This window comes from Salvelinus alpinus, chromosome 12 (genome assembly GCF_045679555.1).
Source record: "Salvelinus alpinus chromosome 12, SLU_Salpinus.1, whole genome shotgun sequence".
Lineage (NCBI taxonomy): Eukaryota > Metazoa > Chordata > Actinopteri > Salmoniformes > Salmonidae > Salvelinus > Salvelinus alpinus.
In genome coordinates this window covers 14553095-14579511 of record NC_092097.1, presented here as the reverse complement: position 1 = coordinate 14579511, position 26417 = coordinate 14553095, and the positions used below count along the sequence as shown (strand labels likewise).

At 43.8% G+C, this 26417-nt stretch overlaps 1 protein-coding gene across 4 annotated transcripts in view; it reads right to left on the bottom strand.

Annotated features, from left to right (window-relative positions):
* LOC139535580 (semaphorin-3F-like) overlaps window positions 1-26417 on the bottom strand; it is a 94987-nt gene that overhangs the window by 8266 nt on the left and 60304 nt on the right. For 2 of the 4 annotated variants that reach the window (XM_071335131.1, XM_071335130.1), the window contains exons 5-13: window positions 24149-24268; window positions 17227-17316; window positions 15294-15387; window positions 10556-10672; window positions 10134-10273; window positions 8656-8770; window positions 1556-1625; window positions 1263-1407; window positions 802-1024 (exon numbers count right to left, since the gene is read on the bottom strand). In XM_071335131.1, the coding sequence (XP_071191232.1) occupies window positions 802-1024; window positions 1263-1407; window positions 1556-1625; window positions 8656-8770; window positions 10134-10273; window positions 10556-10672; window positions 15294-15387; window positions 17227-17316; window positions 24149-24268 (1114 nt within the window). The remainder of the gene's footprint in view (window positions 1-801; window positions 1025-1262; window positions 1408-1555; window positions 1626-8655; window positions 8771-10133; window positions 10274-10555; window positions 10673-15293; window positions 15388-17226; window positions 17317-24148; window positions 24269-26417) is intronic. The other 2 variants (XM_071335133.1, XM_071335132.1) reach the window with 1 other exon arrangement.

Genomic DNA, 26417 nt, shown 5'->3' with positions numbered 1-26417 from the left:
CCCGATCTACCGGAGCCCGGAGGTAGGAATTTCCCCCAGACAGCCCAGCCGCGCCCCAACAGAATGGCATGTTTGATTTCTGCACCCAGGCATTCCTGAGTGCAGGATACCTGAGATTTATTATGACTCTCAATGTGCCCCAATGCAGCGATGAATGCGTGCTCTTGACGGCGGCTCAAAGGAGAGACATTCCACTGACTCCGGGCACAGTGGAGCACGGTGCACTCAGATAAAAACCCTTTAGTCTCCAAGAGACGCAGAGCAGAACAAAGACGGCACACTAAAGGATAATGCGCTGCACATATGGGAGAAAAAAATAAGAAAAATCTCTACTGCTGCACTATGCTGGTGGTGAGATTAGTGTAATGGATTTCATTACTCTAACCCCCCACCTCCATTCCCCCTCCTCTCACCCATTCCCCCTACTCTCACCCATTCCCCCTCCTCTCACCCATTCCCCCTACTCTCACCCATTCCCCCTCCTCTCACTCATTCCCCCTGCCCTGCAGGTAGAGAACTCAAAAGCTTTTACTTCAAGTGAATGACGCAAAGGACAACCCTGTTTATTGGTTAAACATCCATTTTGACAAAAATGAGGTCAGAAGCTTGTCTCCTGGTGATAAATGATAGTGAGAAAGACACCAGGTCCATCTGGCGGAAGTTTTCTCCTTTGTATTCCTTTCAGAAGGAAATCTGTTGAGCATCCTTGGACATTGTACAAAGAGTTATAGAAAGTAACGCTAATGTGACTTTATGTAGGCCTACTATATTTAACGTGAATATAGACTAGTGACGCCTCACCAGTTCCCAGGAACAGCACTTCATAGTTCCCGTCTGCGGCGGCCACCTGGTCCACAGTGATGGTGGTGAACTCGTAGTCCACGTTGGTCCGGACCACCAGGGGGCGCTTGTGCATTGGGTACACTGCATTGTACATGTTGGGGTGGTTCCTCATGAAGTTGATGACTTCGTCTGGGTAGTCTTTGGTGGACTTCATGTTGGGGGTGAACGTTCCACCTGGGCACTGTGGTTGAAAATGAAATGAGCATTAAAACTTTGCCTCTCACCACAGAAACAACAACCACTTATCCACAGCATCAACATGGGAGACATGCGGACTCTTATAGCAGGAGAACACGGCTATGGAGGCTAATGTTTGTGTTCTGCTTGACAGACAGACGCTTTCTATTTAAAGTCTAAGTGTCTGTTATGCCAGCTTGGTTTGGTATTAACACTCATGGTCATGGGAGGGTGAGGCTCACCGTCCCTGGTCGAGGGTAGGGGATCTTCCCACTGTAGGCGACCCACTGGTAGTTGGGCCCTTCTTTGTGGGCGAAGGGCCCATTGAAGACCTGGCGGATGTCTGCCATGGAGTAGACACACACTGCTGAGCCCCTAAACACTGAGCTGTGTGGAGAGGGGAGAGACAGACAGCTCATCGGGTTAAGAACTGAAACAACTAATAGGGACATCATATGACAACGAAAGTGTATAGAAATAATTATTTCATCAGTGTTTCTAATAAAAGTTTCTGAAAACAAGTTTGACCACTCACCCCGAGACGGAAAAGACTCCGTAGATAACAGGATTCTTGGTATCCTGGGTTGGCTGTATGTAAACGTCTCCTTAAAGAGATACACAGTAAGAATCACGTCAGTGCAAAGAGAAGCTAGTATTTACAGAGGTCCAGTCAATCCACCTTTCGCTTTTCACACCTTTTGGCAAAACCTGAACTCCCATCAGAACAGCTCTGCTCTTAGGGCTGTCGAACAGGAGGAGCAAATGCACACAATGTCTCTCCTCTCCTCTTTTAGAGGGCAGCTCAGAGGCACGCATTTCATTTCTCTTTATCTTCACATGAATCGTTTCTATTTCACTTTGACCTGCATTGCTGGAGCTCGGAGCTTAACATTTTCACTGTACCCTGTGATTAGACCTGCAACACTACATGTAACGATTCAACTTGTAATCTAAATCTTATGTCAAGCTTTGTGTTGCTTGAAGACATTGTGTGACCGGACCACAATCATGCAGGGGTGGCAGGTAGCCTAGTGCTTAGAGTGGTGGGCCAGTAACCGAAAGGTTGCTAGATCAAATCCCTGAGCTGACAAAGTAAAAATCTGTCGTTCTGCCCCTGAACAAGGCAGTTAACCCACTAGGCCGTCATTGTAAATAAGAATTTGTTCTTAACTGACTTGCCTAGTTAAATAAAAAATGCAGTGGGCTTGATGGAATTGGAGATAAACTAGCCTAGCAGTGAGGATGGGGTCAAAATGAAAGGAGGAGAAGATGTGGCTAGCCTCTTCCTCCAGGGCTGTACGACTTACATCCATCATACTGCTGACGGAAACAGGAAGTGTAAGCCCATGGCACATCTTTACAGAGCAACAGGAAACTAACAGAGACAAAGTCCACAGGATTCCTCCCTAGGCCAAGGTGAAGGCTACAGTACTCTCTGTACAGTACACAATATGATAAAACAAAGACAAAGTGCTTCAGAGACCACACCTTTGAACATAAGCATTCTATCCATGAGCGGATATTCCCAACTGAACCCAGAGGGTAATGAAACTCATTATTGAGCATCTATGTATGCAGAACAATTAATAAAAAAGACCAAACTGGGACACCATGTAAAGATATATAGCAATGAAACCCACACAGTCGCCTGAGGTGTTTAGGCTTGAGTGAGACAACATGATTGCTGTGTCACCTGAGAGTTTTCTCCAGAATCTGAGTTATTTAATATGTGACGAACAGACACTTTCCACTTCCTGTTGGGAGGGGTGGCAGTTGGGCTTTGTTCTAAGCCCTAGAGCAGGGGTGTCAAACTCAATCCTAGTGTCTGCTGCTTTTTGCTTTTTCCTTTCAATTAAGCCCTACACAACCAGGTGAGCGTAGTTCTTTACTAATCAGTGACCTTAATTAATTAAATCAAGTACATTGGAGGAGCGAAAACCTGCAGACATTCCCCCCGTGGAATGAGTTTGACACGTGCCTTAGAGGAAGATGGAATCATACCTCACATGCCTCTGGGGGTCCCAGAGAGAAACTACACACGATTTGGCCAGTTTATTTCTGGTTGGAGCCCAGGTGGCTGCAGAAGGAGACCTACTTTAAATCTGATTGGCCTCTGGCCAATAGTGATAGTCTCTCCCCGCTGGCCTGCTTTCTGACTGGCCCACATTCTCCTCTCAGGAGTCCCATCCACCTCACAGAACAGAACTCAATAGTGAGTCAGACTTCTTGTGTGTAGTAGGGGAATGGCCATTGGCCAGAGGATAAAGACACTGCATGTCTACATGCAAGAGCCTGTGAAGGGCCTGTGAGAACTCAAATTGAAAGCATTATCATGCAATGGACACCAATGAGACGTATGATAAATTCTGCATGTCCTAGTCTACAATTCTTCCTTTTGCGTAGACTGGGCACATTGTTATTCACTAGGATTAGCAATTCGACATACTTAATAGAATACAGAGAGAAAGGCTGTCAGGGTTGTCATATAACAGATGAGCCCCACCAAGAAACACAGCTGTTCCACTACAGGAAGTGATGAATCAGATACCGTAGACTACACTGCAATCACAAACAGCCAGAAAACCAGAGCTATCATTAGCTCAATACAGTTGGCTGTCCGAGTCGGTTGTCTCCCAAAAATGTACTTATTATTATGAGAAAAGCTACTTGATTTAAAATAGAAATATTCTGACAAGGCAGAGAAGAGTTGGCAACAGGAAGGCTTCTCACATGCATGTTAGTTAGAGCTGTGAATGAATCCAGACTCCAAACTGCCCTTTCACCTTCCTACTTTTGTAAGGCAATAAAAATCCTGTCTTTACATTTTTCGTTTCCTCAAAAGTAAGAATGCATTTTTCCTAGAGCTTAGCCTGATATTGCCCTCTACCTCTCCCCCTTCTCTTTCAGTCTTTCTTTCCCTCTACCACTCTTGTTCATCTCTCATAAAGTCTTCTCTGTGAAATCCATGCGCAGGTACCTGCGGAATGTTGAAGCAGTGAGATTGATTACGGTAACTTCAAACTTGTAAATATTGTTGATGCTCAATTTCATGCAATGAACGTCCTTATTTATATAAAACCATACAATCTAAACCTTTACAGTATCCATTTCTATAATTGCTTTGCATTATTCATTTTGACATAGAATACAAGCACATGTGCCTGGATAAGGGCCTCTACCTTGTGTTTCAATTTACTGGGGGTCATTTGGGTGCAGGTTCTCAAGTAGAGCCAAATCTTTAACTCTTTTCAACTGTAAAACTCTCTGGGTCTCTGGCGTCCGAAGCTAACAGCAGTCACACATAAAACTGTTGCCACACAAGGAATACAGCTGGGCTGGAAGGCTCATCAAAGTTCACAATAATTACCCCAAGGTCCTCTTTACTTTACTACTACACTAATAGAGAGAGTGAAAATGTAAGTTCATCTGTTCTCTTTATCCAGGCACATACCATAACTCCACCGCCACCATGGGGCACTCTGTTGAAAACGTTGACATCAGCAAACCGCTCTCCCACACGACACCATACGACACCGTGTTCTGCGGTTGTGAGGCCTGTTGGACGTACTGACCAATTCTCTAAAACGACGTTGGAGGAGGCTTATGGTAGAGAAATGAACATTCAATTCTCTGGCAACAGCTCTGGTGGACATTCCTGCAGTCAGCGTGCAAATAGCACACTCCCTCAAAACTTGAGACATGTGTGGCATTGTGTTGTGTGACAAAACTGCACATTTTAGAGTGGGCTTTATTGTGCACAGCACAATGTGCACCTGTGCAATGATAATGCTGTTTAATCAACTTCTTGATGTGCTAGACCTGTCAGGTCACATTTGTGCAAAACATTTGTGCAAAACATTTGTGCAAAACATTTGAGAGAATTAAGCTTTCTGTGCATTTGGAACATTTCTGGGATATTTTATTGCAGCTCATGGAACATGGGACCATCACGTTGCATTTATACTTTTGTTCAGTGTAGAAGGCACATAGAACGTGTTGCCCTGCACTAATGGAGTAATCCTTCCATCCTTATTCTCCCCTGTCAACACCACAACCTGAGCATGGACCGACAGATGTAGGATCTTCATTGGATCACTCCTTTGTTGCTGAGCATTTTTGTGGCACAGTAGGAACTGCAAACTTGTAGTGCATTCAAGGTTTAAAAAGACTTCTAAAGTTTGTAATTTCCACTTTAAAATGTCAGCCCTAACACCCCCTACAAAATACACTACATGACAGAAAGTATGTAGACACCTGTTCGTCAAACATCTCATTCCAAAATCATGGGTTTTGGAATGAGATGTTCGACGAGGGGGTGTTAGTTCCCCCTTTGATGCTATAACAGCCTCTACTCTTCTGGGAAGGCTCTCCACTAGATGTTGGAACAATGCTGTGGGGACTTGCTTCCAATCATCCACAAGAGCATTAGTGAGGTCGGGCACTGATGTTGGGCGATTAGACCTGGCTCGTAGTCGGCATTCCAATTAATCCCAAAGGTGTTCAATGGAGTTGAGGTCAGGGCTCTGAGCAAGCCAGCATTCCGGAGTCGCCTCTTCACTGTTGGCGTTGAGACTGGTGTTTTGCGGGTACTATTAAATTAAGCTGCCAGTTGAGGACTTGTGAAGCGTCTGTTTCTCAAACTAGACACTCTAATGAACTTGTCCTCTTGCTCAGTTGTGCACCGGAGCCTCCCACCCCTCTTTCTATTCTGGTTAGGCCCAGTTTGCTATGTTTTGTGAAGGGAGTAGTACACAGCGTTGTACAGTTTCAGTTTCTTGGCAATTTCTCGCATGGAATAGCCTTCATTTCTCAGAACAAGAATAGACTGACAAGTTTCATAAGAAAGTTCTTTCCAGTTTCTGGCCATTTTGAACCTGTAATCGAACCCACAAATGCTGATGCTCCAGATACTCAACTAGTCTAAAGAAGGACAGTTTTATTGCTTCTTTAATCAGAACAACAGTTTTCAGCTGTGCTAACATAATTGCAAAATTGCATAATTTACGTGTTTTCGAATGATCAATTAGCCTTTTAAAATTATAAACTTGGATTAGCTAACACAACGTGCCATTGGAACACAGGAGTGATGGTTGCTGATAATGGGCCTCTGTACCCCTATATAGATATTCCATAAAAAATCTGCTGTTTCCAGCTACAATAGTCATTTACAACATTAACAATGTCTACACTGTATTTCTGATCAATTTGATGTTATTTTAATGGACAAAAAATGTGCTTTTCTTTCAAAAACAAGGACATTTCTATGTGACCCCAAACTTTTGAATGTTAGTGTATATATATATATATATATATATATATAATATATATAATCCACATAATAATTCACATTTCCTGTTGCCGCAGGATTACTTTCCTGCTGTAGCAAACTGGCTCAAAAGAATATCCTACACCTGTATTTAGACCAGACATTATAACCCATCAGTAAACTGGAGCCTTGGCATGGAGCGCACCTATACCCAGTTAAACACATGCACTTCCTAGGGGTACAGTACCTGGCAGGTGTGGGCAGTGGCCACTGGCATCAGGCCTGTCTGACCTTTGCTTCCTAGTTCGGGACGTACTGTATGGATGTACTGTATGGACAGCCTGTGGCAAAGCTGAGTCTGCACTGTTCATTAGGAGACTGCAACAGCCCATGTCTTTACACATTTACAGCTTTATTAAAGTAATATCCTGAACGGTGCACTGTACATGTGAACCAGTGCCAGCTCTCCACACTCCTCTAAACCCAGTGTGCACGGCATGCCTGTGTCAACAATGAGCCGACTAATAAAGACACAAAGTAATTTATAACCATAGAGTACGCTGCTCACGGTTTGGATATCCTTTCATTTACTTGGCCAAAATGGTTATATAGCACCAGCGAGGTTTCCATACAATTGTCGCAGATTTTCATGCAAACATTCTAAAATCTGCATAAAGAAAATATGTGCATTTTCCAACCAGTGGTGTGTTTCCACCAAACTGACTTGTTGCAGATAAAGAATCAGTGTGTGATGACGTAGTGCACACAAAATGTACTTCTTCACCTCCATGTACTTAATAAAAATCTAAAGTTCAATGTGTTTCCATCGCATTTTAAACTCTACCAAAAGTTTAGTCACAAAAACTGTTGCATTAAATAGCAAATGTGCCTACTGGACGAGGCATGTGCGCTCTAGCACAGGGTTTCCAGAAGTTGGTCCTGCCCCCCCCCCCCATTATTGGAAAGTAGATCAAGATCACTGTGCATTTTCACCATCCTGTGAAATTCTCTGTAACTTATTTCATATTTAGCCTAATAGACTGCACGGTTTCCCGAGTCGTAGTGGGAGGAATACAGACCATGTCATCGTGACTCCAAGTTGACTTCGATATGATAGTTGTTATATCAATATTTGTGGATAAAGGCATTTCCATCGCCATTTCTCGCGTATTTAATTTTACCGACCATGTTGAACTAACAAATGATCTGTCGGCATTTATAAAATTGTACAGAAACTTACTGTTTCCATCGCAGCTGTAGTGATTTTTAAATATATACACGGTATGACTTAACTCGCATAAAAACTTTGGATGGAAACGTTACTGAGAGAAAAAAACTTACAAGACTAATGCACACGCAAGCAGAATGAATCAACCATAACCTACACCGTAGTTCAATTAGGCATAATGCAAGAGCGCACTCTGGGACTAAAAACAGCGGTCAAATAGAAAGTAATACAAGCTTTTCATTCTTGAGGTTCGGACTTGTCTACTGTAGGCTCGGTCATAGAATAATCAGAACTCTTATCATTCCAACATTCTATTTGGAAGCAGTGAGACAGAGATAGAAAGACATGGCAATGGACTTGACAGTCCTGCCTGGCTACTTGATCTGTCTGCCATGAGGCAGCAAGCCCCTCATATCCAGTCTATTACAGGATGGGAGTGCTTCCCAGACACCGTTTACTGCACAGCAAGGAAAAAGGAGCCTTTTGTTTGAGACATCTTGAAAGAAAATAACAACTATAGTACCGGAGTGTGCGCAATTCCCATTACAGCATGCCGTATGGGCCACAGGAGGATTGAGAGGAGGTTGTGTAATGGAAGAGGCTGCCATATGGGGCAGAGACTGGGCTGTGTGCAGTGCAGCGCAGTGCACAGCAGTGTAGTCAGGCACTTGTCAGGTGGTGGTATGCAGAGCTAAAACTGGCCTTAGATGAGCCTGGGTGGATAGTGCAAGCAGGGTGATAAAAGACAGGCAACACCAACAAGTTCCTCTATCAGGGGTGGGCATTTCCAGTCCTCAGGGGCCTGATTAGTGTCACAGTTTTGCTCCAGCCCCACCTAACACACCTGACTCCAATAATCAACAAATCATGATCTTCAGTTAGAATGCAATTTGATTAATCAGCTGTGGGGGATGGAGAAAAAGTGTGACACCAATCAGGCCCCCGAGGACTGGAATTGCCCACCCCTGCAACTGGTCTGGAGTCAGTTCCACCACCATCATTTTTAACTGGTCTCTATTTGACACAGTTTTAATACCAATCAGAAACCTCAAGATATTCAACAGGCTGTCTGGTTCCTCGTTCCTTACTTTGATGTGGATAGCGGATGAAACCACAGTAAAGGGGAGGAAGGAGAACTCACGGAGCTCGTCGAAGTGCGTCTCAATCCCGTCGGCCCCCGGCACTGAGCAGATGAGCCGTGCCTTCAGGAAAGTGCTCCACTTGTTGACCAGGCAGCAGTGTCCACCGTCATCATTCTGCAGAGAGAGAGGGGGAGGAAGAGAGGGGAGAAAACACAGTCTTCATCACACACACACTCACATCCTCTGTCTTCCCACCAAAAACAAACAGGTGGAGCCACCCACATACATTGTACATATTTTAAAAAGCAGGCCGGTTTTGAAAGCGGCCCTGCAAAACGTTGAGAAATGCTTAGTTGTGGGGGGATGAGATGGTAAACACTGTCTCCTCTTATTTAGAGCCTCTCCCATCTGTCATGGAGCAGGGCCAAATTCCAGTAGATGTGATTTAGAGGTTTCCTCCTCCTTAACCAACACATTCTCCTTAAAGCACGTTCCACTTTGAAGGGGAAAACACACTGCCGTGTCATATATTTAAAAAATATTGCTGTAACAAATTGTTTTCACCACATATATCATTTTAATACCCACACGGCAGTTGTAGGCCTGTACATACTGCACACTACCTTCTACACATGTATTTGGAATAAATCCCTAAACGGGATTTGAAATTGTTTTCACAAACTTTGTACTTTTTTAGAGCAAGTACGCTGTACAGTTGTTCATGTTTTGGGGTACGAGGAGTGTATAGAGCCAATAAAGTGAACGGCATTAAGAGCATCCAGATGTGTATGGACGTGAAAATGATAGAACAGCATCCCTGGGGACCAGTGTAAAAAACACTGAGAGGGGAATGAGTGTTTGTGTGCAGGGTCACTGCCTCACCCTTTCAAATAAACACAGTGGTGAGCTGCGGAAGAACTGGAGCACGGTGACTAACTGAATAAACACTACGCTCTCCATGTTTGTAAGCTAAGCCCAGAAAGATGCACCCTAAGCTCCAAGTTTACCCTACAGGGACAAACACATTCCCTGTTATTAGTTTTTGCTGTTCTTCTCAATTTGTAGCTCTGGGGTAGAAGGTCAGGGCCGTGCTTTTATTAAGACAGTGTGCGGTTAATTACCACAAACACTAGAGAATACTGATGTCGAAGGGCTGCTGGGCTGGTTTAGAGGCTCTGAACTTTACCAAGCTGTTAACTGAATACCTAATATACTACGTCCTTTAGAGTTTTTTAAGACTACCCGTCAGGAGAGGTCAGAGGATCATGGGGTCTTAGGTCAGAGTACCATCTCATGGACAGAGGCAGGCATTGTACACAGGAAGGTTAAATAGACATGTGGATTTCAGTGAGTTAGTGTTAGACTAACACAAGTAGTTCCACATCCAGAAAGTCCCAACAAAACTGGTTCCTTTCCCTTTCTTAATGAAACTAGGGTTTATTTGTCATGTTGTGCATGTCACATGTTTTGTTATTTGACAGTTCTGAGGTGAACGTGGCCTCATTATTAATACACTCCATTCTGAGGCTGTGCTCACCAGGCAGATCCGACCGATGCGGGCCTGAGTCACGGGACTCTGGCCCATCTCAGCAGACGTCTCACGGAAGAAGAAGTAAAGCTTGTCGTCATTCCTCTCTGCACTGTCAGGGATGGGCTGCACATGGACAAAGGAAGGGTCTGGGAGAAGGAGAGAGAGAAGCTTAGGAGGAGATTCATTTCCCTGAACATCTGGTTAATATCATTTACAAACTGGCTGCATTTCGTGTTTAATAAAGGATTAGATTTTGTAAACATAAACATTATTAAACTTTTCAATAGTTTCGGGTCACATGTTGACAAATGGTACTTTCAAATTCGTGCCATCCCATGCATAAATTACAGCACAGTAGTCTTAATAGCATAGACAAGCTCTTGTATAACACATATCTCGAGTGCCAAAGAAGCCATTTATTTATTTACCATTTAACCATCTGGAGTTATACTGGTCTGTACGCATGGCGGTCTGTTTCCCAGTACGGAAGATGGCAGAGTCTGTTCCCATGAAGTCAATATAGACCCCAGCATAGAGTTCACCATCTGAGAGAAAAGGAAAAGAGAGACGGAAGGACAGAGGGAGAGAGAGAGAGAGAGAGAGAGAGAGAGAGAGAGAGAGAGAGAGAGAGAGAGAGAGAGAGAGAGAGAGAGAGAGAGAGAGAGAGAGAGAGAGAGAGAGAGAGAGAGAGAGAGAGAGATTAATCGGCTGAGCCAAATACTTTTGACTCGTTGATATAAAGCCAGCCACACCCTTGGCATGAAGGACTGAGGCTCTCCTTACGCAGAACCCCCCACCCCTATAATTAAACCTTTAGTCCCTGGCAGGTCCCCTGACAGGACCCTAGTGCCCAATACCTCAGGGCTTTCCATCCCCTACGTCCAGATACATATCTTTAGACTGTTATCATCACGGTGCCTGTGTAAAAGACATATTTAGCACATAATGTGGACAAAGACAGATGAACAACACACATTATATTACACAATCATACATAAGGAAGATTGCACAGTTTGCCACTAACCAGGCCTTTTAAAGTTATGTACAGAGAAGGAGGACCATAGTCTTGTTAGTCAGTGGGGAGGCTGGGTGTTGGTCCTTCAGTTGCTGGTTGGGCCTCATATGACAGCAGGTGTCTCAGCATGCATTTGACAGCTACCGGGAGTTCTCAAGGGTGGGGTTAACAGGACAACAGGGGCTCAGGGAAAACGGAGCAACAACTAAACTACTAGTATGTACTAACTAGAGTCAATAAAGGCAGTTTTGTAATACCTGTGGCAATCGAAAACGCCTAAACTGCCAAAACCTGACAAACCAGAGGCCACCTCACTAAGATCTAACTTTGACGTGCAAGAGAAACTGCATTGGCAAGTAACAATGGCGGGCATTGCCCCTGAACTTGAGAAAAATGTTGTCTTAATAGCTGAAGGATTCAAGACTTAATTTGCTAGAATGGATGCGAAACTGGACAACATTCACACTCTAGTTACTTCTCAAGGCCAGCGGATCATCGACATTGAAGCAGCTGCTGAAAATACCTCAGGCAGGGTCTAAACACTAGAAACGACATGCGAAAAGCTGAAGAGAGACATCGAAATGCAATTTTTAAAAATGTAATCTTTATTTAACTAGGCAAGTCAGTTAAGAACAAATTCTTATTTACAATGACAGCCTACCCCAGCCAAACACGGCCGACTGTGTGGAGGTCCTAGGGGAAGATGTTTTCCCCTCTCCTCCAGAGCTAGACAGGGCCCACCACAGCCTCATTCAGAAGCCTGGACCAGGCCGGAAGCCTCGCACTGTCATTGATTGCTTCCACCGTTACCAAACCTTGTGTTGTGGACTGCACGGGTGAAGGGGCCCCTGAAATACCATGGGCACACTGTACGCTTCTATGAGAACTACAGCCCTGAGGTCACTAATAGGAGGGCTGAGCTCAAAGACGCCATGTCCAAGCTCTACGAACGTGGCCTCCGACTCTACCCTGCCCAGCTGAGAATCACCCAAAACGGAGAAGTGGTGTGGCTGCACTCTGCCCTGGAGGCCGACAGATTCATGGAACTTGCAGAAAGATCCACTGGGGAGTAGAAGACCTGGAAAACTATGGCCGAAAAAGTTTGCCCTGAGTTGCCACCGACTAGCTGGCCAAAACACTGGCTAGTTTGGCTGAGACTGGCTTCGCTAGCAAACCACAACACTTTTTGGAGACATTCCACTGAAGGTACGGGACTTTCAGTTCATTATTGTCTGTTTATACTAATGGATGTAGGCCTTTCTCCGGTCGTCCGGGAGTCATCTATTCTTTTGACCAATCGATTGGTCAAAATGTTTAAATGTGTATTTTTCCATATATGTTTTAATCTAATCAACTATATGCACTGAGCTTGTCTGCTGCTTTAAGCACACTGTTTGATGAAATAATTAAGACACACAAATGACTAAAGGTAGTCCGACCGCAATTGATTTGATTGTGGCGGGCCGGGCTCAGACTTGCTGCGCTGTGTTAAACAAAATGAAAGCGAGTGACTGTGTGACTAGCACCCATTATCTCTCCCTCCTCCCTGCTGCAGCGACCACCACTGTCCCTTTTTGTCGTTAGCTGTAATCGTTCTAATTGTGCGTTGTGACAATGTCAAGCACTAAGTTGTAATCGTTCCCATATTAAGCACCTTTTATTTTGGCTAATCTACAGTGGTAAGAAAAAGTATGTGAACCCTTTGCAAATTACCTGTATTTCTGCATAAATTGGTCATCAATAGAAAAACATAGTGTGCTTAAATTAATAACACAGAAATTATTGTATTTTTCTTGTCTATATTGAATACATCATTTAAACATTCACAGTGTAGGTTGGAAAAAGTATGTGAACTGCCTATGCTAATGATTTAAAAAAAAGCTAATTGGAGTCAGAAGTCAGCTAACCTGGAGTCCAATCAATGAGACGAGATTGGAGATGTTGGTTAGAGCTGCCTTGCCCTATAAAAAACACTGACAAAATTTGAGTTTGCTATTCACAAGAAGCATTGCCTTATGTGAACCATGCCTCGAACAAAAGAGATCTCAGAAGACCTAAGATTAAGAATTGTTGACTTGCATAAAGCTGGAAAGGGTTAGAAAAGTATCTCTAAAAGCCTATATGTTCATCAGTCCACGACAATACAAATTGTCTATAAATTGAGAAAGTTCAGACTGCTGCTACTTTCCCTAGGAATGGCCATCCTGCAAAGATGACTGCAAGAGCACAGCGCAGAATGCTCAATGAGGTTTAAAAAGAATCCTAGAGTGTCAGCTAAAGACTTACAGAAATCTCTGGAACACGCTAACATATCTGTTGACAAGTCTACGATACGTAAAACACTAAACAAGAATGGTGTTCATTGGAGGACACCACAGAACGAAGCCACTGCTGTCCAAAAAAAACATTGCTGCAAGTCTGAAGTTTGCAAAAGTGCACCTGGATGTTCCACAGCGCTACTGGCAAAATATTCAGTGGACAGATGAAACTACAGTTGAGTTGTTTGGAAGGAACACAACACTATGTGTGGAGAAAAAAAGACACAGCACACCTACATCAAAACCTCATCCCAACTGTAAAGTATGGTGGAGGGAGCGTCATGGTTTGGGGCTGCTTTGCTGCCTCAGGGCCTGGACAGCTTGCTATCATCGACGGAAAAATGAATTCCTAAGTTTATCAAGACATTTTACAGGAGAATGTTAGGCTATCTGTCCGCCAATTGAAGCTCAACAGAAATTGGGTGATGCAACAGGACAACGACCCAAAATACAGAAGTAAATCAAAAACAGAATGGCTTCAACAGATTTCCCCAAAAATATGCCTTCTGGAGTGGCCCAGTCAGAGTCCTGACCTCAACCCGATTAAGATGCTGTGGCATGACCTCAAGAGAGCAGTTCACACCAGACATCCCAAGAATATTGCTGAACTGAAATAGTTTTGTAAAGAGGAATGGTCCAAAATTCCTCCTGACCGTTGTGCAGGTCTGATCCGCAACTACAGAAAACATTTGGTTGAGGTTATTGCTGCCAAAGGAGGATCAACCAGTTATGGAATGCAAGGGTTCACATACTTCTTCCACCCTGCACTGTGAATGTTTACACGGTGTGTTCAATAAAGACATGAAAACGTATAAATGTTTGTGTGTCATTAGTTTAAGCAGACCGTGTTTGTCTATAGTTGTGACCTAGATGAAGATCAGATCAAATTTTATGACCAATTTATGCAGAAATCCAGGAATTTCCAAAGGGTTCACACTTTTTCTTGCCACTGTACATCAGGTTTGATTGTTGTTGTTTTCCCCCTGTATTGGCCTGACTGACTATGACTATGTCATTACGTCCAATCGCTGTACCCACATGGCTAATAATACTCTTTCTTTTTGACAATACTCATTAATTGTGCATTGTGATAATGCCATGTAAATCAGCTGATACTGACGCTGACCACCCCAAAAAATGATGCTCAAATTTCCCACTTTCCCTTTTTTGTTTTCTTTTTATTTTCTTACTCATGCTAAACCCGATCCCCAAACTAATTTAATGACATTACATTCTATCTCACCTTACTCCATACAGTTTAATGATATAATGGCAACCAAAGGTAAATCATAGTCGCTACCTTCCTAGCTGGAATAGCAAATTATTGGATTTCTCATGAAGGTAAATGACCACAACAAATCATGTGAATATGTTCTTGGTATTTTTCCATTGGAAGTCACGAAACCACGATGGAAAGGATTTGCTTATTAAAACAGTGAACCCAGTGGTATGTGCCCAGACTGACCACAGCTCTTTCAATCCTAACAAAGCAAAATGCCTTATGATTTTATCATGAGAGATGAGATGACCATTCCACTGTGATCTATCTCGTGGGAAATAGGCACAGAATGGAAAAGGACACTGTCTGGACATAACTTAGGCATTAAAACATTTTTTAAGTGTGCCAAAAACAAAATTGGCCATTGAATTGAGGATAGAGGAGGTGGCCATTTTTAGTAGTGGGAAATAAAAGGAGGCGTACACAGGGGACATGGCCTCAAGGTCCCTCAGAGTCACTGAGTGAGCCATGGGGACGAACTGGATGATCTGGACTGGACTGGGGACCTCTCCAGCCATTCTCCAGCCATGTGGCCGAGTGTAGATGATACTCACTGATCAAAGCTGAGACGCTGTTGAGCTTTGGGTCGTAGGAGCACTTTCCCTTCCCAGACTCCACTTTGCCCGGCTCCAAATGCCATATGTATTCCTGAAATAGAAAAATCATAAGAAAAAAGCGATACATTCATAGTGCTCTTCATCATGTCACAGTAATTCCCTAGTGGAGGGAAAATGAGGCAGTGCAATATGTTTCCAGTAGGTCCTCTGGGGCCTATAAGGCATTGTGGTTTCAGAGGATGAAACATAGAATAATGAGAGTGCCTTCATACAGAAAAAAAACTCTCAATTCAACTCTTCTAAATCCATCTATAGTGCACTAGAAGGACTGGGGGAATAATGCGTCAAAGGTTGTTCTTTCTGCACAAAAATGTCTCCTATGCCAAATGTCTCTCATCCCCTCTTGATTACAATTGTTTATGTACCCCTACTGCCGCTGACACCTGCAATCCTGCTCAGTGAAAACACTTCCTGGATGGAGGCTGGATGACTGATGCTCATGACTCCTGGCATCCCTATACACAGCACTGAAAGGTGATTGGCAGGTATTTGGATTTGCGGGTGGGAACAGCCAATGGCATGCGATGACATGCCCCGTAGCCTTGCCACAAACCAGAACAAGTCAAATCCCCCAAACGCTCGCTCTTCAATCGAGGAAGAAGGGGAGCAGAGACGAAGACATCTCTGTCCTTGTCCGTCAACACCCGAGCAGGAGAAAGTGAGGTGCTTGCCAAAGTTATTCTCCACTGGCTCCTACGTGCACCTTTATGAGATCCCCTCTCACCTTTGATTAAAATCAACGGCACATGTAAATCTGAAGGTGTTGGCAGCTCCCTGCAAGAGATGCCAGATGTTGACGTGCACCAAGTCACCAACGGTTACATGTGCCAAGGGATATACTCTGAACATGTTTTTAAACCTTTAAGAAAGATTTTACCCTACAGACGATTAAGTGTTGCATGCAACACATTCAAAACATAAGGCTGAAAACATAATGGCCCTGTCGTTCAAAGGGTTAAGAGTTCCTTCCTGTGCTGCGAATGGTGGGAGAGCACAAACATTCAAGTAATGCTCAGCTATATGGGTCTATTATTTCCTTTCTGCTTTAGTAGTTGGACACAGTCGGCTGGTGTTTGTCCTGAACCAACGGGGCTGCAGTGTGAGAGGGTCAGACATTAACCGTGTGAGATTTGTGAGAGGGGTTGGCCCGCATTCCTACAGAAGGAGGATGGGTGGGGGGTAAAGGAATGGAGGGTGGGGCATTCTGTGCCCTCTAAGACAAGTGACAAGACAATGTGAGGAGGAGAGGAAAGTTACTAATGTATCTATCACAAATAAAACATGTATATTTGATTGTGTACTGTATCAACATGTTCTGTGACCTTGTGTAGCAAATCACAAAATGCTGGGCTTCCATCTCTCTCATGCATAAGAAGCAGGCAACGCAAATACTGACAAATCAGTTCACCAAACACACACAGAGAGAGAAAGAGAAAGAGAGAGAGAGAGAGAGAGCACTCAGAAAGTGAGGCTTACACAAAAATGGACAGATGAACAACGAGAGCAACGGACAACACAAACATGATGGATGAAACTAAAAATGGACAGGGTCTAGAGAAGACATGCTTAGCCATGAGGAGATAAGCGATCCACTTCACTAGACAACCAACAGAGTGGGACAATTCAAATGATAAAGACAGAAATACTTCAAGACACACAGAATGAGCACAGATAGAACTGAGGGGTCGGGAGACATGCACAGCCCTCCCCTACAGGGAGACAGAGAGAGAGAGAGACAGAGGCATGGCATGTTGGCTGAGTCCCATAGTGGGTCTCCCCAGCCCATAAAAGTAAGGCTCAGGCGCAGACAGGCAGGCAGGCAGACGTGCCCATGCTAGTGATGGGCACCTGACCCAGACCCACGTCCCACCTTTAGTCCCAGTGTTTCGGACACATCGTTTGGTTGGGCCGCGCGGCTAGCCCTCCCTCCGGTCTGGGGCATCTGCAGGTGCATGGCGGCCTAAAACAGGAGACAGCGACACATTCTAGATGTTACGCACCTGCAGTAGGTGGGACCTGACGTGAGCTCAGTAACTCTGTAAACTGGTCTGGGACTGATGTGACTACATGACTGTTTCAATAATGTCATTTGGAAAGCCTGTGGGGAAAATGTGTGGATATCTCATTCTCTACATTCTCTGTGCAAGGAATGCCTGCGTGGCTCAACTTCACCAGATGGTGTGAAAATCATCAATATTAGTTCTGTACCATGTGGTTGAGTCAATACAGTCTCTCACAGTATGGTACATACATTAAATCCTGGCCTGAGCCACCGCCAAGAACCAACATTTGGCTTTTACAGACAATACTAGCTATCATAGCCCCGTGTAGGCTAATATATATCCTTTAGGTATTTAGAAAGGAAGTTGTCTACAGCTGAGTGAATAGTACGTGTCTGAATAACGTCTGAAAAAGAAAGAATGATGGTATCTGGCAAGCTGATAACAATATATCTGGATGTCTTCAGTTACAAATGTCAAAGCAGGTTCCTGACGTGTGAGAATGAGTGTGTGTGTGTGTGTGTGTGTGTGTGTGTGTGTGTGTGTGTGTGTGTGTGTGTGTGTGTGTGTGTGTGTGTGTGTGTGTGTGTGTGTGTGTGTGTGTGTGTGTGTGTGTGTGTGTGTGTGTGTGTGTGTGTGTGTGTGTGTGTGTGTGTGTGTGTGTGTGTGTGTATGTGTATACATCTACATGAGACAATGAGCACAGTAGATTTCTGGCAATGAGCAGCATTTCGCCTTCTCCTGGCTTCCTGTCTGGAAAAGCTGTGTGTATGGTGGTGTACCATTTCACATCTCTGCTCCCATACTTAACTCCAGACCAGCAGAGAGAGAGAGAGAGAGAGAGGGGACTCACGGGAAGAGTCTGACCTGTCTGTTTAATATGAAGGGGAAAATAAAAGCCATCTCATTAATGTACTATAACTAGAACATTCCACTGGCACCCCATAACGGGAGCTCTCATGGCCAATTACCCAACTTCTCATATGGTGAGGACTGGAGGCTGAGGGAGCATAGCGGGAGCAGGCCAACTGAGAGTCTCACAGGGCTTCTAGAGCTATGAGTGGATGGATGGATGGATAGATGGATGGAGGGAGGGATGGATGCCCTTTGTTAGTAATGATCATATGGATCCATATGAAATAGCAGAGGGGTAAAGTATTCCGTGGTGGTGATGCCTGGCTCTACGAAACTCAAGACCTCAAATTAAAGAGTGAGAATTAACATTCAGCGCCGTAACAGTAACGGTGAGAAGTAACGCTGGGGACGACAGTTGTGAAGACTGAGACTCCAATGGCTGCCTAGGCCTGGGGCTGGAGATGAAGCAGTGGAGATCGAGAGGGGTAGAGGATGGTGAAGGTAGGAATGAAGGTAGGATGGCGAGAGAGACATAGAGAGAGAAAGAGAGATGTGGGGATGAAGAGAGAGAGAGGAGAGAGAGAGAGAAACAGAGAGAAAGAGAGAATGAGAGAGAAAGATGGAAGGGAGGGAGGCTGTGGGATGGAGAGTAAATGTGGAGATGATCTCTACAGATCATTTCTTGGCCGGTGATTTTAATCCAGGGAAACTGAAATCCGTTTTACCAAATTTTTACCAGCATGTCTCCTGTGCAAAGAAACGCATAGAAGGCCCTCCCTCGCCCTCCCTTTGGCAAATCAGACCATAACTATATACTGCTTTCTGCTGACAAGCAAAAACTCTAACAGGAAGTACCAGTGACGTGCTCAATATGGAAATGGTCTGATGAAGCGGATGCTAAACTACAGGACTGTTTCAGAATCACAGCCTGGAATATGTTCCGGGATTCATCTGATAACATTGAGGAGTTTACCACATCAGTCACTGGCTTCATTAATAAGTGCCTTGACGAGGTCGTCTCCACAGTGACTGTACATATCCCAACCAGAAGCAATGGATTACTGCAGTGATTCCCAAACTAGAGATCCCGACCCAATGTGGTGTCATCTGATATGAAAATGGGGTCGCAGATGAATTTCCAAAATCTACCCCCAAAAAATACAAAAATACATATATAGTATAATATCGTCTTTGTATCTAAAAATCATTGTAATGTGGCTAACCTTAAAAATCTAAATCAAAATTATTCAAATCTAAATGACTAAATTCAATCAGAGAGCGCCCTTATATCATGGGAAATGTCACACCCTGATCTGTTTCACCTGTTCTTGTGATTGTCTCAACCCCCTCCAGGTGTCACTTATTTTCCCTGGTGTATTTATCCCTGTGTTTCCTGTCTCACTGTGCCAGTTCGTCTTGTATGTTCAAGTCAACCAGCATGTTTTTTTCCGTACTCCTGCTTTTCTATTCTCTTCTACTAGTCCTCCCGGTTTTGACCTTTGCCTGTTTTCTGGACTCCATTCCCGCCTGCCTGACCATTCTACCTACCCTGACCTCAAGCCTGCCTGCCATTCTGTACCTCTAGAACTCTGAACTGGTTTTGACCTTTTGCCTGTCCACGACCAGTCTCTTGCCTACCCCTTTTGGATTGTTAATAAACATCTTGGACATCTCTGCCTCCCGTGTCTGCATCTGGGTCTCGCCTTGTGCCCTTATAGGAAAAGGCCGCACGTGTTGCACTTGAATCATTCCCATGGTGAATGGCTAGGCCAGCTACGCTATGAAGCCACACACTATTGCAGAACCTTTGATATTACCGGACGCAATTGATATGGTGAAAACAATGTGTGCGGAGGCAGAGGCACAGAAACTCACATCAATACCATTCTGAGAACACTGTTAAACAAAGAATTGATGCTATTGCTAGCAATCAAGAGGAAACTGACTGAACGACTCAAACTCCCCAGCTTATGCTCTCCAAATGGACGTTAGCTGTGAGGGCCGAGATGCCCATGCATTTGTATTTATTATGGATCTCCACCTGCTCTTCCTGGGGTCCAGCAAAATTAAGGCAGTTTATACAATTTTAAAAACATTACAATACATTCACAGATTTCACAACACACTGTGTTCCCTCAGGCCCCTATTCCACCACTACCACATATCTACAGTACTAAATCCATGTGTGTGTGTGTGTGTGTGTGTGTGTGTGTGTGTGTGTGTGTGTGTGTGTGTGTGTGTGTGTGTGTGTGTGTGTGTGTGTGTGTGTGTGTGTGTGTGTGTGTGTGTGTGTGTGTGTGTGTGTGTGTGTGTGTGTGTGTGTGTGTGTGTGTGTGTGTGTGTGCGCGCGCCAATGTTTGTGTTGCTTCACAGTCCCCGCTGTTCCATAAGGTGTTTTTTTAATCTATTTTTTTTATATAACTTTGCTGCTTGCTTCAGTTACTTGATGTGGAATAGAGTTCCATGTAGTCATGGCGCTACGTAGTACTGTGCGCCTCCCATAGGCTGTTCTGGACTTGGGGACTGTGAAGAGACCTCTGGTGGCATGTCTTGTGGGGTATGCATGGGTGTCCGAGCTGTGTGCCAGTAGTTTAGACAGACAGCTCGGTGCATTCAACATGTCAATACCTCTCATAAATAAAAGTAGTGATGAAGTCAATCTCTCCTCCACTTTTAGCCAGGAGAGAATGACATGCATATTAATAATATTAGCTCTCTGTGTACATCCAAGGGCCAGCTGTGCTGCCCTGTTCTGAGCCAATTGCAATTCTCCTAAGCCATTTTTGTGGCACCTGACCACACAACTGAACAGAAGTCAAGGTGCGACAAAACTAGGGTCTGTAGGACCTGCCTTGTTGATAGTGTTGTTAAGAAGGCAGAGCATCACTTTATTATAGACAGACTTCTCCCCATCTTAGCTACTACTGCATCAATATGTTTTAACCATAACAGTTTACATTCTAGGGTTACTCCAAGCAGTTTAGTCATCTCAACTTGCTCAATTTCCACATTATTTATTACAAGATTTAGTTGAGGTTTAGGGTTTAGTGAGTGTTTTGTTCCAAATAGAATGATTTTAGTTTTAGAAATATTTAGGGATAACTTATTACTTGCCACCCACTCTGAAACTAACTGCAGCTCTTTGTGTGTTGCAGTCATTTCAGTCACTGTCGTAGCTGACATGAATAGTGTTGAGCTATCCGCATACATAGACAAACTGGCTTTACTCAAAGTTAGTGGCATGTCATTAGTAAAAATTGAAAAAAGCAAGGGGCCTAAACAGCTACCCTGGGGAATTCCTGATTCTAACTGGATTATATTTGAGAGGCTTCTATTAAAGAACACCCTCTGTGTTCTGTTAGACAAGTAACTCTTTATCCACATTATCGCAGGGGGTGTAAAGCCATAACACAAGTTTTTCCAGCAGCAGACTATGATCGATAATGTCAAAAGCTGCACTGAAGTCTAACAAGACATCCCCCACAATCCTTTTATCCTCAATTTCTCTCCGCCAACCATCAGTTATTTGTGTATGTGCTGTGCTTGTTGAGTGTCCTTCCCTATAAGCATGCTGAAATTCTGTTGTCAATTTGTTTACTGTGAAATAGCATTGTATCTGCTCATACACAATTTTTTCCAGAAGTTTACTAAGGGTTGGTAACAGGCTGACTGGTCGGCTATTTGAGCCAGTAAAGGGGGATTTACTATTCTTGGGTAGCAGAAGGACTTTAGCTTCCCTCCAGGCCTGAGGACACACGCTCTCTAGTAGGTTTAAATTGAAGATGTGGCAAATAGAAGTGGCAAAATCGTCTGCTATTATCTTCAGTAATTTTCCATCCAGATTGTCAGACCCCGGTGGCATTGACTTTTGTTCGATATATATGTTGGGGGATGATATTCACGAAGACATATAGTTCTGTCTCATGATTCCCGAGGATTAAATGGCACGGGATGTTCAATGTGCTATGTTGATGAAAAACAGATTCTATGGGATCAAATGGTGGGCTTTTGCACAGATGTGGCTCCATCTATGGTGGGATGGTGGGCAGGCCTCTGCACTCTAGTTATGAATATGTATGTCTTCCTCTGACCTATGGATGCATTGTATGATACACCGAGAGCAACTAGTGGCAAAAGAGCTGAGCACAGAACTAGGAGATATACTGTAGCAGATAACTTAAATTGTAAACTACATCAAACAACATCCACTGTGTGCACGCCTGTTTGCAAAACTATGTGGAGATGTGGGTTTAGAGAATGATAACGATCTATTTCGTACCAAGGCTTGGTGGTTACCGAGGGGTAGTGTTGGAAAGATGTTTCGCCTTGAGAGAGGAACTGTTATTCACAATATACAGTTGAAGTCGGAAGTTTACATACACTTGGGTTGGAGTCATTAAAACTTGTTTTCAACCACTCCACCACTTTTTTGTTAACAAACTATAGTTTTGGCAAGTCGGTTAGGACATGTACTTTGTGCATGACACAAGTAATTTTTCCAACAATTCTTTACAGACAGATTACTTCACTTATACTTCACTGTATCACAATTCCAGTGGGTCAGAAGTTTACATACACTAAGTTGACTGTGCCTTTAAACAGCTTGGAAAATTCCAGAAAATGATGTCATGGCTTTAGAAGCTTCTGATAGGCAAATTTATATAATTTGAGTCAATTGGAGGTGTACCTGTGCCTCTTTGCTTGACATCATGGGAAAATCAAAAGAAATCAGCCTGATTTTGAGGACCTCCATAAGTCTGGTTCATCCTTCGGAGCAATTTCCGGCTGCGTGGTCATAGGACCATACCGCTCAGGAAGGAGACGCATTCTGTCTCCTAGAGATGAACGTACTTTGGTAAGAAAAGTTCAAATCAATCCCAGAACAACAGCAAAGGACCTTGTGAAGATGCTGGAGAACACAAGTACAAAAGTATCTATATCCACAGTAAAATGAGTCCTATATCAACATAACCTGAAAGGCTGCTCAGAAAGGAAGAAGCCACTGCTCCAAAACCGCCATAAAAAAGCCAGACTACGGTTTGCAACTGTACATGGGGACAAAGATCATACTTTTTGGATGAATGTCCTCTGGTCTGATGAAACAAAAATAGAACAGTTTGGCCATAATGACAATTGTTATGTTTGGAGGAAAAGGGGGAGGCTTGCAAGACAAAGAACACCATCCCAACCGTGAAGCATGGGGGTGGCAGCATCATGTTGTGGGGGTGCTTTGCTGCAGAAGGGACTGGTGCACTTCACAAAATAGATGGCATCATGAGGTAGGAAAATGATGTGGATATATTGAAGCAACATCTCAAGACATCAGTCAGGAAGTTAAAGCTTGGTCGCAAATGGGTCTTCCAAATGGACAATGACCCCAAGCACACTTCCAAAGTTGTCGCAAAATGGCTTAAGGACAACAAAGTCAAGGTATTGGAGTGGCCATCACAAAGCCCTGACCTCAACCCTATAGAAAATTTGTGGGCAGAACTGAAAAAGCTAGTGCGAGCAAGGAGGCATACAAACCTGACTCAGTTATACCAGCTCTGTCAGGAGGAATGGGCCAAAATTCACCCAACTTATTGTGGGAAGCTTGTGGAAGGCTAACTGAAACGTTTGACCCAAGTTAAACAATTTAAAGGCAATGCTACCAAATACTAATTGAGTGTTTGTAAACTTCTGAACCACTGGGAATGTGATGAAAGAAATCAACTGCATTCCTCGTGTTACTATTTCAATTTTGTATGACATTTTGATCTTTAACTCTGCATTGTTGGAAAAGGAACCATAAGTCAGCATTTCACAGTCTACACCTGCTGTTTACAAAGCATGTGATGAATATATACATTTGATTTTACAGACAGCGCCATAGGCTCCCTCACCTCTTCATTATGTGAACACAGACTCAATGTATTCAATAAGGTGTGGAGCTCTAACCTGTGGTTTGCGTCCACGGTTGACGTAGGTGCAGATGGGGTTGTAGGCCCCAGTACCACAGACATACAAGTGGGTCCTGTTCCATGGCTCAATCAGACGGATAAAGTTCCCACACTCGCCCTGCATGGGGACAAACATAGACAGACATGAATGGATTATCAACATGTATGATAATACCTATATACAACATAAAGCATAGTACAAGAGGCAATTATCTTTAACATCAATGGAAATGTCAATATATTAACATGCCAGTGTGCCAGTATAACAGTATACTGCTAGTATAATCTATTTATCCACACCCTACACTGGCAGATGGGGAAGAGTGAGACTTGTTGGTGCCAGTCCTGCCCTGTCTGTTTGTCCAGACAGAGAGGAACCAGGATTTTACAGGGCCAAATAAAATCCTCGTAGGTATATGGGGCGGCAGGTAGCTTAGTGGTTAGAGCGTTGGACTAGTAACCGAAAGATTGCAAGATCGAATCCCTGAGCTGACAAGGTAAAAATCTGTCGTTCTTCTCCTGAACAAGGTAGTTAACCCACTGTTCCTAGGCTGTCATTGAAAATAAGAATTTGTTCTTAACTGACTTTCCTAGTTAAATAAAGGAAAAAAATATGCCCTTCAACTGGGCTTCATAATAGCGCTTGATGGTTTTTGCGACTGCACCTGAAGAAACTTTCTATGTTCTTGAAATCTTCCGTATTGACTGACCTTCATGTCTTAATGATGGACTGTCGTTTCTCTTTGCTTATTTGAGCTATTCCTGCCTTAATATGGACTTGGTCTTTTACCAAATAAAGCTGTCTTCTGTATTCCACCCCTACCTTGTCACAACACAACTGATTGTATCAAACGCATTAAGAAGCAAAGAAATCCCCCAAATATATATTTTTAAAGGTACACCTGTTAATTTAAATGCATTCCAGGTGACTACCTCATGAAGCTGGTTGAGAGAATGCCAAGAGCGTGCCAAGCTGTCGTCAAGGCAAATGGTGGCTACTTTGAAGAATCTCAAATATAAAATAACACTTTTTTGGTTACTACATGATTCCATATGTGTTATTTTATAGTTTTGATGTCTTCACTATTATTCTACAATGTAGAAAAGGCGTAGGTGTTGTCCAAACTTTTCCGGAACTGTATATATACAGTGGGGAGAACAAGTATTTGATACACTGCCGATTTTGCAGGTTTTCCTACTTACAAAGCATGTAGAGGTCTGTCATTTTTATCATAGGTACACTTCAACTGTGAGAGATGGAATCTAAAACAAAAATCCAGAAAATCACATTGTATGATTTTTAAGTAATTAATTTGCATTTTATTGCATGACATAAGTATTTGATACATCAGAAAAGCAGAACTTAATATTTGGTACAGAAACCTTTGTTTGCAATTACAGAGATCATACGTTTCCTGTAGTTCTTGACCAGGTTTGCACACACTGCAGCAGGGATTTTGGCCCACTCCTCCATACAGACCTTCTCCAGATCCTTCAAGTTTCGGGGCTGTCGCTGGGCAGTACGGACTTTCAGCTCCCTTCAAAGATTTTCTATTGGGTTCAGGTCTGGAGACTGGCTAGGCCACTCCAGGACCTTGAGATGCTTCTTACAGAGCCACTCCTTAGTTGCCCTGGCTATGTGTTTTGGGTCGTTGTCATGCTGGAAGACCCAGCCACGACCCATCTTCAATGCTCTTACTGAAGGAAGGAGGTTGTTGGCCAAGATCTCACGATACATGGCCCCATCCATCCTCCCCTCAATACGGTGCAGTCGTCCTGTCCCATTTGCAGAAAAGCATCCCCAAAGAATGATGTTTCCACCTCCATGCTTCCCGGTTGGGATTGGTGTTCTTGGGGTTGTACTCATCCTTCTTCTTCCTCCAAACACGGCGAGTGGAGTTTAGACCAAAAAGCTCTATTTTTGTCTCATCAGACCACATGACCTTCTCCCATTCCTCCTCTGGATCATCCAGATGGTCATTGGCAAACTTCAGACAGGCCTGGACATGCGCTGGCTTGAGCAGGGGGACCTTGCGTGCGCTGCAGGATTTTAATCCATGACGGCGTAGTGTGTTACTGATGGTTTTCTTTGAGACTGTGGTCCCAGCTCTCTTCAGGTCATTGACCAGGTCCTGCCGTGTAGTTCTGGGCTGATCCCTCACCTTCCTCATGATCATTGATGCCCCACGGGGTGACATCTTGCATGGAGCCCCAGACCGAGGGTGATTGACCGTCATCTTGAACTTCTTCCATTTTCTAATAATTGC